This window comes from Bos grunniens, chromosome 21 (assembly GCF_055505025.1).
Source record: "Bos grunniens cultivar Pamir isolate PY7600 chromosome 21, Bosgru_T2T1.0, whole genome shotgun sequence".
Lineage (NCBI taxonomy): Eukaryota > Metazoa > Chordata > Mammalia > Artiodactyla > Bovidae > Bos > Bos grunniens.
The window spans coordinates 48,708,176-48,722,273 of NC_141185.1; the positions used below are offsets into that span (position 1 = coordinate 48,708,176).

At 49.3% G+C, this 14,098-nt stretch overlaps 1 protein-coding gene across 9 annotated transcripts; it reads left to right on the forward strand.

The window, feature by feature from the left end:
- Window positions 1–1,145: 1,145 nt before the first annotated feature.
- Window positions 1,146–14,078, forward strand: RCCD1 (RCC1 domain containing 1). 9 transcript variants are annotated; one of them, XM_086364535.1, is made up of 8 exons: window positions 1,146–1,488; window positions 2,849–3,140; window positions 3,223–3,607; window positions 3,789–3,910; window positions 6,276–6,374; window positions 7,040–7,210; window positions 7,839–7,868; window positions 8,386–9,442. In XM_086364535.1, the coding sequence occupies exons 2-8, from the start codon at window positions 2,966–2,968 to the stop codon at window positions 8,535–8,537; spliced, it is 1,134 nt and encodes a 377-aa protein (XP_086220661.1). In that variant the 5' UTR covers window positions 1,146–1,488; window positions 2,849–2,965; the 3' UTR covers window positions 8,538–9,442. The 9 variants fall into 9 exon arrangements, with proteins under 9 accessions (XP_086220661.1, XP_086220664.1, XP_086220669.1 ...); XM_086364538.1 differs by lacking the exon at window positions 8,386–9,442 and adding an exon at window positions 12,310–14,078 and having other exon boundaries at window positions 1,151–1,488; window positions 2,853–3,140; window positions 7,040–7,224; XM_086364543.1 differs by lacking the exon at window positions 8,386–9,442 and adding an exon at window positions 12,310–12,627 and having other exon boundaries at window positions 1,151–1,488; window positions 2,853–3,140.
- Window positions 14,079–14,098: the final 20 nt, after the last annotated feature.

Here is a 14,098-nt window from a genome sequence, read left to right on the forward strand (position 1 = left end):
TTCCTACCCCAGGTCCACTGAGTTGCTTATCCCTGTTAGAGGGTCAAAGGGTAAACATTGGGGGAGCAAATCAGTATTTAGTTACATGGATATAAATGCATTCAGTTCAGTCGCTCAGTCTTGTCCAACTCTTTGTGATCCCATAGACTACAGCACACCAGGCCTCCCTGTCCATCACCAACTCCCAGAGTTTACTCAAATTCGTCCATTGAGTCAGTGATGCCATCCAACCATCTCATTCTCTGTCCCCTTCTCCTCCTCCCTTCAGTCTTTCCCAGCATCAGGGTCTTTTCCAGTGAGTCAAATTTTTGCATCAGGTGGCCAGAGTATCGGAGTTTCAGCTTTAGCATCAGTCCTTGCAATGAATATTCAGGACTGATTTCCTTCTGGATGGACTGGTTGGATCTCCTTGCAGTCCAGGTCTCTCCAAGAGTCTTCTCCAGCACCACAGTTCAAAAGCATCAATTCTTCGGTGGTCAGGTTTTTTTTATAGTTCAACACTCACATCCATACATGACTACTGGAAAAACCGTAGCTTGGACTAGACGGACCTTTGTTGGCAAAGTAATGTCTCTGCTTTTTAATACACTGTCTAGGTTGGTCACAGCTTTTCTTCTAAGGAGCAAGGCTTTCATGGCTGCAGTCACCGTCTGCAGTGATTTTGGAGCCCCCCAAAATAGTCTTGTCACTGTTTCCATTGCTTCCCCATCTGTTTGCCATGAAGTGATGGGACGGGATGCCATGATGTTAGTTTTCTGAATGTTGAGTTTTAAACCAACTTTTTCACTCCTCTTTCACTTTCATCAAGAGGCTCTTTAGTTATTTGCTTTCTGCCAGAGGGTGGTGTCATCCACATATCTGAGCTAATAGGCCTTTCAATACTTCTGCCTTTGTACTGAGAGTTCTCAACGGCCTCCAGTCAGGGAGAACTCGGGATCTAGGGTTGGGAAAACCCTGAAGAGAACCCCCGTAGCTGAGCCGGGTTGGAGCTGGCCACCGCAGGTACCCCTACCTGGCTGGGCGGATGGTCCCAGAGAGCCTGCTTCCGCTCTGCGGGCCAAGCCCAGCTTGACTCTCATTGGCTCATGGAGGTAAGTGACAGACTCCAGAGCCAATGGCTGGTAAAAGCTGCCCGCCGCCCGCCTAGTACGACCGAGGCACGTTGGACAGCGGACCCACGCGAGTTAGAAGCGAGCTACCGCCCGCCTCAGACTAAAAAAAAGGACTGGCAGCACTCGTCCCTCGGGTCGCTCGTAGCCGACCCCTTAGTTCTTTGTGAGTGTCCCCCAGATGCTTCTAATACTGGCTCCGCGGCCCCTGCGAGCTTGCGGGGGGCGGGACCATCTGGTCCAAGCTCCGTTTCGAGCCACGCCCGCCGGCGGTTTGGCCCACTCCCCGCCTGGGGCCGCCTCGGCGTAGCGGAGGCCTCGGGACCGGTTCGACCGAGTTAGGACTGAACAGGCCGCGGCCGGAATTGCCCGAACCCAGGTGAGCACGTCCATGGCCGCCCGCCCTGCGCGGGGAGGTCACGCCGCTCTCCGGCGATTGGCCCCGGGGAGGCTTCCGAAGCCAATGGGCGCTTGGCTCAGGGCGCGGCTCTTCAAACCTTTCCTCCGGCTGCCAGCCGAGTCCTGGTCCGGCTGTCGACCGGTTCCTGGTGGCTGCCCTGCCTCCCGGCCTTTCCTCCCTCTAGACGACCCATCGGATCGAGCTGCCTGAGGGGGTGGAGGACACAGGGTCAGGATTAAGGTCAGAGGCCTTCTTGGGGTGGGATTGGCCCAGAAGGAGTAGGAGCCCAGGCCTGGGTCAAGGAGAGACTGCAGGATCTGGCTTCAAAGAGTTAAAAATGCCAACGATATTCTGATTAAGCCGAACATGCTGTACGCAGAAAGGGCATCACCGTGTCACTTGACTCTGTCTCCCCATTTATGCGTGAGGGCCTTGAAAGCAGACAGCGGTGCTTCTCATTGACTTAGAATAAGGGATCAATGCAGTCCATGGGGTCCATAGGGTCGCAGAGTCTGACATGACTTAGTGACTGAACGACGACAAAAAGGATCAATAAATGCGTGTGAGATGAATAAATGAGTAGACAAGGTCCAGTTGAAATTGTGTTTACATAGGTCCCTAAAAACCCAGTGACCATTTTTAAAAAAACTTTTATCCACTCTCAGATACTGGATTTAATAAGCTGACACTGTGTGCTTACCACGCTATGTGCCAGCACTTTAAACCTTTATTTGTATCTGTTCATAGCAATTCCAAGGGTAGGTACAAACATCACCCTCCCCTGCTGCCCAGCTTTGTACAACTGAAGAAACTGAACTGGACTGAGAAGAGCTCAAGTCAGTTGGCTAAGGACACAGGCGCTGCTAGCTGCAGAGGCAAACTTGTGAGCCCTGGAACCGGTCCTGCCCCTTCCAGGGCATTGCCTTTGCCTTTCACTGGTGGGAAATGATGCATCTTGAGTTCAGCCTTCTGCCCCTCTCGGTGCTGTTACCTGCTTGTGTAAGGGTCAGTTTCTCTGAGTCTCCACTGTCAAACGGAGACAATTCTAGTTCCCAGGATTACATGGGATAATGTGTCTGACATTGGGAATTTGGAGTGGGAGGGACTCAGATTCCTAGTCCGATGCCTAAAGGAGAGCCTATTTAACTACCTAGTGCCCACTTTGTGGGACAGTGAATATGCTTGAGTCAAAAGGGAGGGACAGGGAAAGGGCCCCACTTACACAGCTCCGAATCGTTCTAAGTCTGGTAAGGACGCCCGCTCAGCGAACGTCGGTGGAATGCACGTCGTGTGCCTCTGTGGTTAGGAGGGTGGTTTTCCCCCCCTTTTCCCCCGTAAGGCAGCTGCAGCGTCTCGCAAGGGCTCGTCTGAAACAATCTCTCCGGATTCTTGCCCTAACCCTCCGTCTCGCCGGCCGCGCCAGCCAGGTCGCAGCCAGCCGAGGGCGCTGCGGGGCATGGACGAGGAGCGTCGCGGGACCTGGTTCGGCTTCGGTTTCTGCGGCTTCGGGCAGGCGCTGGGCTCGGGGCTGGGGCGGCAGGTACACAGCCCCGAGCCGCTGAGGACGCCGGGCGGCAGCCTCGGCGTCTGCCGCGTGAGCGCGAGCTGGAGCTACACAGCCTTCGTGACCCGTGAGCGCCCCCTCCGTCCCCGCCCCCGGCCACCGGCTCATGCCGCCCCCTCCGTCCCCAGCCCGCTCTCCGCCCTCCGCAGGTGGAGGCCGGGTGCAGCTGTCGGGCGCAGCGGGCGGCACGGCGGACGGATGCACGGATGCGTGGGCGTCGGAGGAGCTCCTGGTGCTGCTGCGCGCGGGGCCGGGAGCCGGGGCGGAACTGCAGGCCTGGGCGCCCGGTTCGGCAATGCGTGGGGACCCCCTCTGGTCCCAGGCCGTGCAGGAGGCGGAACACGGACCCAGCCGTGATGAGACCCAGGCGGGGCTGCTGCCGCTGCTGCCCTGCGCTCGTGCCTACGTGAGCCCGCGGCCGCCCTTCTACCGGCCTCTGGCCCCCACGCTGCGGGCGCGTCGGCTGGAGCTGGGCGCCGAGCACGCGTTGCTGCTGGACGCCGCGGGCCAGGTATTCTCCTGGGGCGCAGGCAGGTGAGTGGGGTTGGCCAGGTGGGCCTGCTGGACTTTTGCTGGGATGCCGGGGTTGAGGGTTCGGTAAATGTGACCTCGGAGTGGGAGGTCAGCATACAGGTGGCTGGAGGGAGTGATTGGGCAAGGACAGGGAGGAGACCTCTTGGTGTGACTGTAGCTGACTGGGACCTCCTTTGCTCAGGCATGGACAGCTGGGCCACGGGACCCTGGAGGCAGAGCCAGAGCCCAGGCTGTTGGAGGCGCTGCAAGGCCTACGCATGGCTGAAGTCGCCGCAGGTGGCTGGCATTCTGTGTGCCTGAGTGGTGAGTGACCTAGGGCTTTTCCAAAACCAGCTCAGGGTCTCGCAGGTGCCAAACCTTCCTCCTCCTCTCCCCATCTGATGGGTGGCCTAGCCAGGCCTCCTTCCAAGCTCATCCCGCATCCATCAGCCCAGTCATTCCTGACTCCCAAATGCCTCAGATTCAGCACCTGCCCCCCGCCCCCTCATCACCACCCTCATAATCTGGACTGTTGGCAGTTGTTTCCCGTCTTCTGGTCTCACTACCCCTCCCATCCATCTGCCTCCATCCAGGGCTGTCATTTTGGTCCCCAAGGGAGAATGGGGGCGTGAGGGGCAGCCGAGACAAGGAGGACGGAGAAGAAAGGTAGCAGCTGCCCAGGTGGCCGTAATGCGTGGCACAGGGTAGACACTGAGAGGCCCACCCGGAAGAGGATGGTGGTCAGTGTGAGCTCTGGTGGTGTCGTGGCTGGTCACCCAGGATGGGAATGAGCGTCCCTTGAGACTGTGTTCACCCCTCTGGCAGGAGATCCAAGTGCAGCTGATAGCTAGGCTGTGGGATAGGGCTGGTGGCAGATGATTTTTGCAAGGATCTGCATCAGGGGCTCTGGCCACTACTTAATATTGTTACTGACCAGGTCGGGCCGCACAGCCAGCCAAACACTGAGACACCAAGGTTGATAGCCAAGAGTTTATTCACAAGGCAGCCAAGCGAGGAGACAGGAGAATAAGCCCCCAGTCTGCCACCTTGAAGGGTTTGGGTTATTTATGGCATAAGCCAGGTGGTCTTAGGCATGGAGAAAGGTGATTGGAGGTAGGGAAGAAGGTGAGGTAATCAGTGTTATGAGCAGGCATACCTGAGTCAACATGGTTCTGCAGATTTCAAAGTGGAGGCACTTTGGGACTTCCCTGGCAGTCCAGTGGTTAGGACACGGAGCTTTCACTGCTGGGTTCAGTCCCTGGTCAGGGAACTAAGATCCCACAAGCCACGCAGGCAGCGGGAAAAAAAAGGAGGCAATTAGCATGATCTGAGGGTGGAGTTTTCCAGCCTTCTGATATCAGAATTCCACTCACTGGCCATGTGCACAGTCCCAGTTTTAGGGTCAGTGGTTCCATTTAGTCTCCAGCTGGCTTTTGCTGGGCAGGTGCTGACTCCAAGTTCCTGTGAAACAGCTGGGTTGCATGAAACTATATGCAATTAAAGGGAAAAATAGAAAAATAACCAAAGTGAACTTAATGAAGGCACTTTACAAGCAAAGGGGTTTTAATAGTGTGTTCCTCATCTGTTCTCCAAGGAAAGTTCAAGAATTTCTCCTTAGTTATCACCTTCTGTTAACTCCGTGGGGCATGGTTTCACTCGGGATCTTTAAAAATGACTTAGGCCTGCATTCTCCCCTGCCTATGCTAATGGGCCTGGGTTGGCAGCCAGGCTTGAGAACTGCTGGGCAGGAGGAAAGAGACGAGAGGATCGGAAAGTGAGTGCAATGGGAGTCTCACACTGAGATCCAAAAGGAGTCTGAGGCCTCGGTGTCGTGTGGTTGGAGCACTAACGCTTCAGACCAGACCTCCTAGGTTGACACCAGCATCACTCTGCCCCTCGTGATCTTGGGCAGAACACCTCACCGCTCAAGCTTCTCTGGAGTAAAGTGGGGACGTGCTGCTTCAAACACTGGCACGGATTAAACACTTGAAAAAATCAGCTACTGCAGTTAGTGAGTTTTTAGCGTTAGGGCTCCTGCTCCAGCCAGCAAACTGTACGGTGTTGTGGGAGGGGGCAGGCGATGTTGAGAGCTTCTAGAGGCCTTCAGGGTGGGGCAGGGTGAAATGGGTCAGCTGTGCGGCCACAGATGGAAACCGACCTTTTGGTGATAAGCGAACTGTAGTGCATACAGATGTCAAAATACACGCAGTGTTGTGTACATGAAACTTATACAGAAAGTTTCATGCTGTGTCAGTTAAATCAGTGCTGTGTCAATTTAAAAAACACATTTTTTTAAAAAGGTCTTCAGGACCAGTGATGGGTAGGATTGAAGAAAGGAGCCTGGGCTCACTGGATGTGAAAGATACTAAGGAACTTCCAGGGACTCATTTCCAAATTGCATGTTGGGGGTGGGGGCTGGGAATTAACAACAAAGGGGAAAAGTGACCCTGGAGAGGAAAGCCTAGTAAGAGGTGTCCTTTAAGAACAGGGTGACCGGATGCACTCAAGGGGGAAAGGCCCTGCTGAGACAAGGAAGCTGCTGGGCCCTGGGGAGGTACTTAATCTGGAACGCTGACCTGGGTGCGGCAGGCAAGTGTTGTCTCTCGGGAGCCGCACTCCTACAGGGAATGTGGATGGATGCAGGGGTGATCTGAGTCTGTTTAATGGGACCCTATTCTCTCTGTCTCAGAAACAGGAGATATTTATATCTGGGGCTGGAATGAATCAGGGCAGCTGGCCCTGCCTACTAAGAGCCTGGCAGAAGATGGAAAGACAACTGCGGGAGAAGGTGAGGGTCAGTTTTGTTAAAAATTTATTTTACTGAAGTACAGTTGATTTGCAGTGTTGTGTTACCTTGTGCTGTATGGCCACGTGATTCAGTTATACCTACGCATACATTTTTTTAATATTCAGTTTATCACAGGATATTGAGTATAGTTCCCTGTGCTATAGATTAGGATCTTATTGTATTTTCCATTCTATATATAATAGTTTGCATCTGCTAACTCCAAACTCCCAATCCATCCCTCCCCTACCCCCTCCTCCTTGGCAACCACAAATCTGTTGGTGAGAGTCAGTTGTTGATTTCCACACATTTCTGTCACTCCTGCCTCCTGGCCATAGGCCGGCTTGAGAGCTACAGGGCTCAGAAGGGGTATGTGGTATCCTTGGGACCCCAGGACACACTGAAGGACTCTGAGCCCCTTATGAGAGGGAGCACGGCAAGGCTGATGCCAGTGTCCTCACGGCTCACCCCACAAGCCTGTCAGCTCCAGCACTTCCCAGGGAATTCGGGGTTGGAAGGGACAGCTTTGGAGCTAGAGTAGGGGCTTCAGCTATTCTGTGTATGAATGAGGTTTATTATTTTGATTACTTTTTACGATCGAGGTGTAGATCAGGTCTCAGTGAGTGTTCACCATCATCATCATCATAACTCTTACTGCTTCTCTGAAGCCTCAGGACTGGAAGAAGATGGTTCCGAAGTGAAGAGAGGCTCTGCGGGTGAGGATGGAGCCCCCGCCCCCTTCATAGCGGTCCAGCCATTCCCAGCTTTACTGGACCTCAGCCCGGGCTCAGAAGCAGTCAAGGTCAGCTGCGGATCCCGGCACACGGCAGTGCTGACAAGTGAGTGGGGCCAGGTGGGCTGGTTCAGGATGGAGCAGGAAGCCCCCTCCGCCCACTGTCTAGCTGGCGGCTGCAGGAAAGGGTGTGGTCACTTAAAAGACTAGCAGCCTCACTCCCTGGGGCCTTTCACAGAGGCTACCCAGCCTGTCAGGCCCCGAAGGTTCTTCTGGAGGGAGGCTAGTGTTTGCCAGCCTTGCATCGGATGAGGGTCTGCCCAACCCTGCTCCTGAGACTCCAAATTTAGCTGTGAGTCATAGCCGTTGGGCATATAGGAAGGTGAACTTTTTCAGTCTGGATCCTTTACCACCCCAAACGCGACCAGCCTGTGTGCATGCTGCGTGCTAAGTCGCTTCAGCTGTGTCCGACTCTTTGCGACTCTCTTTGAGATTGTAGCCTGCCAGGCTACTCTGTCCATGGGATTCTCTGGACAGAGGAGTGGGTTGCCATGCCCTTCTCCAGGGGATCTTCCTGACATGTGACTATTGTTAAAAAAGGAGAGGGAATGTGTTGGTCTGCCAAGCAAATTGCACGACGACCACAGTGAGCTGGCTGTGGGTTGTGGCAGGCTGAGCTGGACTCATGCCCTGTCAGCGTGGCAACAGCCCCTTTACTGTCCTTTCGGTTGCAGGAACGGGGGAGCTCTACACCTGGGGCTGGGGTAAGTAAAGGGTCTGCTTTTGTGATGCTTAAACTAAGGGGAGGAAAAGACCTGCAGGTAGCGGGCAGGTGACAACAGCAGTGAAGCGAAGCGGAAGCAGGGGTCTCAGTCTCAGCACGCCCGCTGGACTGAAAAGCCATCTGTTCCCTTCTCTGGAACAGATCTAGGCACACTCAGGGCAGAGCTCAGAGAACCAGGAGGTATCAGCATTTCCCATCTACCTTTCTGAAAAAGTATGTATCCCCAGGGAATGTTTCGCCGGCATCTCTGAGACCTATTTTGCTCTGGCCCTGGGAAGAGAAAAAGGTAGAATGGAAATCTCTGGGCATCTGAGCTTAGGAGCAGGGAGCCTGGAGGATTTGCCTGGCTGTATGGTGCTGGTCTGAACTCACGGAGCAGACAGCAGCAGAGTCGTGGCCTAAGCCCAGCCCTTCGGTCGATGGGCTGATTTTCCTTCCTGGAGGGGAGAAGTCACAGGGCCCAGCAGAGGATGGCAAAGAGGCTCATTTCACTTTAGGTAAATATGGACAGCTTGGCCACAAGGACACAACCACTTTGGACCGGCCGTGCCGTGTGGAGTACTTTGTAGATAAGCAACTCCAAGTAAGAACTGTGAGCTGTGGGCCCTGGAATACCTACGTGTATGCTGTGGAGAAAGAGAAGAGCTGACCTATGGATAAGGGCATAAAAGAACAGTAGAGTGGAAAATTATTCAGCCAACACCTGTGAAACTCGCCACAGGGCAAGGAAACCACTGCCACACCCAGAGGCCTCTGCTTTGCCCCTCCCGCTCATAGCCCTCTTGCTCCACCTTAGAGCAGGCAGCATCTTCAACTTTGTCCCCCCATTAGAAACACCTGGAGGGAACTCCCTGGTGGTCCAGTGGTTAGGACTCTGCGTTTTTCACTGCTGAGGGAGTAGATTCAGTCCCTGGTCAGAGAACTAAGATTCCACAGGCTGCAGGGTTTGGTGTGCCCCACACTCCCAGAAAAAAAAACACCTGGAGATTTGTAACTGGATGCCTAGAGATGCATCATGAAGAGAAAGTGAAAGTCGCTCAGTCATGTCCAACTCTTTCAACCCCATGGACTATACAGTCCATGGAACTCTCTAGGCCTAAATACTGGAGTGGGTAGCCTTTCCCTTCTCCAGGGGATCGTCCCAACCCAGGGATCGAACCCAGGTCTCCCACATTGCAGGCAGATTCGTTACCAGCTGAGCCAGGGCCGGGATCATAGACATGATGAAATCGTGAACTTAAGGGTGTGGAACATAGACGTGGGTAGATTTTTAAAGGGCTTCCCTAGTGGCTAAGACAGTAAAGAGTCTGCCTGCAATGCAGGAGACCTGGGTTGAATCCCTCCCTGGTCAGGAAGATTCCCTTGAGAAGGGATGGCAACACGCTCCAGTATTCTTGCCAAGCTGCCCCATCCCAGATGATTTTTGAGGTAGTGCTAAGACTGGGAACCGCTAGAGGTCATCTTTTGTTATTCATTTGAACTGTTTTCCCTTTGAATCTTACCATTCCATGTATACCTCTTTATACAGTAAAATTTGTCTGCTTTTGAACTTTAGGTAAATAGTCATTCTGTGTATATTCTTTTATGTCTTTTTTCATCAGCACTGTAAGATTCATCTGTGGTACCCTACAGCTCATTCACTTTCACTCCGTTACATGAATTATACCTCAAGTTTATATATTCTCTTGTTGATACTAATTTCTTTTTTCTTACTGAGTTAAAACACAAATAACAAAAAATTTATTATCTTAATCATTTGCAGCCGTCAACACCATCCAGTCCCATCTCTCCTCATCTTTTAAGTCTGAAACTCTACAGCTATTAAATAACTCCTCGTTCTCCGCAACCCCTGACAACTATCGTTACACCTTTTGTCTCTCTTTGTGATCTTGACTACTCTACCTAATGTAAGTGGAATCATAACAGTATTTGTCTATTTGTGACTGGCTTATTATCAGTTAGCATAATGCCCTCAGGGATCATCCATGTTGTAGCATACTGCACAATTTCCTTCCTTTCTAGGCCTTATTAATGTTCCATTGTATGTATAGGCACTACTTTATCCAGTCATTGGTTGATGGACACTTGGGTGGCTTTCATATTTTAACTGTTGCGAATAATGCTACTCTAAACATGGATTTACAAATACCTCTTTAAGACTCTGCCTTTAATTCCTTTGGATATATACCCTAAAGTGGAATCACTGAGTCATATGGTAATTCCATTTTTAATTTTTTGAGGAGCCTGCATTACTGTTTTCCACAGTGGCTTTAACATTTTACAACCCCACCAATAAATAGTGCACAAGGGTTCCAATTTCTCCATATCCTTACCCAATACTTTTTTTGCTTTTTTAAAAAAATGTGTTATGTACTTTTGGCTGCGCTGGGTCTTCATTGCTGTATGTGGGTTTGCTCCAGTTGTGGTGAGCAGGGACCGCTCTCGTTACGGCGTGTGGGCTTGTTGCCGTGGTTTCTCTTGTACAGGTTGGGCTCAGCAGCTGTGGCGCACGGGCTCAGTTGCTCCTCAGCATGTGGAATCTTCCCAGACCAGGGATCCAACTGTGTCCCCCGTGTTGGTAGGTGAATCCTCATCTATTGGACCACCAAGGAAGTCCAATTTTTTGCTTTTTTGACAGTAGCCATGCTAATGAGTATAAAGTGGTTATCTCATTGTAATTTTGATTGGCTATTTCCCTAAAGATTAGTGATGTTAAGTATCTTTTCATGTGCTTATTGACTATTTACATATCTTTTTTGGAGAAATGTCTATTCAGGTCCTTTGCCCATTTTGAATCAGGTTTTGGGTGTGTGTTGTTTTAGGAGTTCTCTATATATTCTAGGTATTAATACCTATCAGACTGATTTGGAAATATTTTCTCCCATTCTGTTGGTTGCTTTTTCACTCTGTTGATAGTGTCTCTTTTGCGTAAATATTTGTTTTTCGGTTGCATCGGGTCTTAGTTGTGGCTGTTGGGCTCAGTAGTTCGGTGCATGGGCTCCAGTTGTCTTGACACATGGGCTTAGCTGCTCTGTGACATGTGGGATCTCAGTTCCCAGACCAGGGATCAAACCTGTGTCCTCTGCGTTGCTTTAGATTTCCATGAGTCCGATTTATGTTTTTTTTTTGTTGCTTATGCCTTTGGTGTCATGTCTAAGAAATTATTGCCAAATTCAGGGTCTTGAAGCTTTTGTTCTATGTTTTTCTAATACTTTAATTTTTTAGGTCTTATATTTAGGTCCTTGATCCATTTTGAGTTAAATTTTTATATACGGTGACAGGTAAGGGTCAAACTTCATCCTTTTGTATGTGGATATCCAGTTTTCCCAGCACCATTTATTGAAAAGACTGTCCATTCTCCAGTGAATGGCCTTGGCACCCTTGTCAAAAATCATCTGCTTATATATTCAAGGGTTTATTTCTGGGCTTTCTATTCTATTCCTTTGATCTATATGTCTGTCTCTTTTATGTCAACACTGGCTTGATTACTATAACTTTGCAGTAGGTTTTGAATCTAGAATGTGTGAGTCCTATAGTTTTGTTCTTTTTCAAAGTTGTTTTGCTTGTTTGGGGTTCCTTGAGATCGCATGAGTTATAGGGCTTTTCTATTTCTGCATAAAGGTTCTTGAGATTTTAGGGATTGCTAGAATCTATAGATTGTTTTGGGTGCTACTGATACTTTAACAATATTAAGTCTTACTGATGCTGAAGCTGAAACTCCAATACTTTGGCCATCTCATGCAAAGAGTTGACACATTGGAAAAGACCCTGATGCTGGGAGGGATTGGGGGCAGGAGGAGAAGGGCACGACAGAGGATGAGATGGCTGGATGGCATCACCGAATGGATGCACATGAGTTTGGGTGAACTCCAGGAGTTGGTGATGGACAGGGAGGCCTGGCGTGCTGTGATTCATGGCGTTGCAAAGAGTAGGACACGACTGAGCGACTGAACTGAATCCATGATCATGGGATGTGTTTCCATTTATTTATGTCTATAACTTCTTTCAGCAGTGTTTTGTACTGGGTTGGCCAAAAAGTTTTTTTTTTGGTAACATCTTATGGAAAAACTCAAATGTGCTTTTTGGCTAACCCAACAGTCTTCATCATACATGTCTTTCACCTCCTTGGTCAATTCAGTTCAGTCACTCAGTCGTGTCCAATTTTTTGTGACCCTATGGACTGCAGCACGCCAGTTCTCCCTGTCTATCACCAACTCCCGGAGCCAGCTCAAATTCATGTCCATCAAGTCGGTAATGCCATTCCACCATCTCATCCTCTGTCGTCCCCTTCTCCTCTCACCTTCAATCTTTCCCAGCATCAGGGTCTTCTCAAATGAGTCAGTTCTTCGCATCAGGTGGCCAAAGTATTGGAGTCTCAGCATCAGTCCTTCCAGTGAATATTCAGGACTGATTTCCTTTAGGATGAACTGGATGGATCTCCTTGCAGTCCAAGGAACTCTCAAGAGTCTTCTCCAACACCAGTTCAAAAGCATCAATTCTTCAGCGCTCATCTTTCTTTACAGTCCAACTCTCACATCCATACATGACTACTGGAAAGACCATAGCTTCGACTAGATGGACCTTTGTTGGCAAGGTAATGTCTCTGCTTTTTAATATGTTGTCTAGGTTGGCCATAGCTTTTTTTCCAAGGACCAAGTATCTTTTAATTTCATAGCTGTAGTCACCGTCTGTAGTGATTTTGGAACCCCCCCAAAATAAAGTCTGTCACTGTTTCCCCATCTATTTGCCATGAAGTGGTGGGACCAGATGCCATGATCTTAGTTTTCTGAATGTTGAGTTTTAAGCCAACTTTTTTACTTTCCTCTTTCACTTTGATCAAGAGGCTCTTTAGTTCTTCGCTTTCTGCCATAAGGGTGGTGTCATCTGTATATCTGAGGTTATTGATATTTCTCCCAGCAGTCTTGATTCCAACTTGTGCTTCATCCAGTCCAGCATTTCTCATAATGTACTCTGCATATAATTAAATAAGCAGGGTGACAATATACAGCTTTGATGCACTCCTTTCCTGATTTAGAACTAGTCTGTTGTTCCATGTCCATTTCTAACTGTTGCTTTCTTGACCTGCAAGAGGCAGGTAAGATGGTCTGGTATTCCCATCTCTTGAAGATTTTTCCACAGTTTGTTGTGATCCACACAGTCAAAGGCTTTGGCATAGTCAATAAAGCAGAAATAGATGTTTTTCTGGAACTCTTTTTTTCAGTGATCCAACAGATGTTGGCAATTTGATCTCTGGTTCCTCTGCCTTTTCTAAATCCAGCTTGACCATTAGGAAGTTCACGGTTAAAATACTGTTGAAGCCTGACTTGGAGAATGTTGAGCATTACTTTGTTAGCATGTGACACGAGTGCAATTGTGCGGTAGTTTGAGCATTCTCTGGCATTGGAATGAAAACTGACCTTTTCCAGTCCTGGCCACTGCTGAGTTTTTCAGATTTGCTGGCATATTGAGTGCAGCACTTGGACAACATCATCTTTTAGGATTTGAAATAGCTCAACTCAAATTCTAATCACCTCCACTAGATTTGTTCGTAGTGATGCTTCCCAAGGCCCACTTGACTTCGCATTCTAGGATGTCTGGCTCTAGGAGAGTGATCACACCATCGTGATTATCTGGGTCATGAAGATCTTTTTTGTATAGTTCTTCTGTGTATTCTTGCCACCTCTTAATATCTTCTGCTTCTGTTAGGTCCATACCATTTCTGTCTTTCCCTGAGCCCATCTTTGCATGAAATGTTCCCTTGGTATCTCTATAATTTTCTTGAAGAGATCTCTAGTCTTTCCCAGTCTATTGTTTTCCTCTGTTTCTTTGCACTGATCACTGAGGAAGGCTTTTTTATCTCTCCTTGCTATTCTTTGGAACTCTGCAATTAACCTCCTTGGTTAATTGCCAAGTATTTTAGTCTTTTTGACTAAATTTTCCTCATTTTTTCCCTCATTTTTCTTTAGTGAGTTTAGCAAGTTGTAGGATACAAGAGCAATATACAAAAACCAACTATATATGTAGCCAAGTAACAACCAGAAATTCTAATTAAAAGATACCATTTACAATAGCATCAAGATATGAAATACTTAGGGAAAAATCTGACAAAGATGTGAAATATTTGTACGCATGACCTATAAAATACTGCTGAGAGAAATTAAAGAAAACAGAAATAAATGGAGAGAGATGCCTTGTTTGTGGGTTATTAGT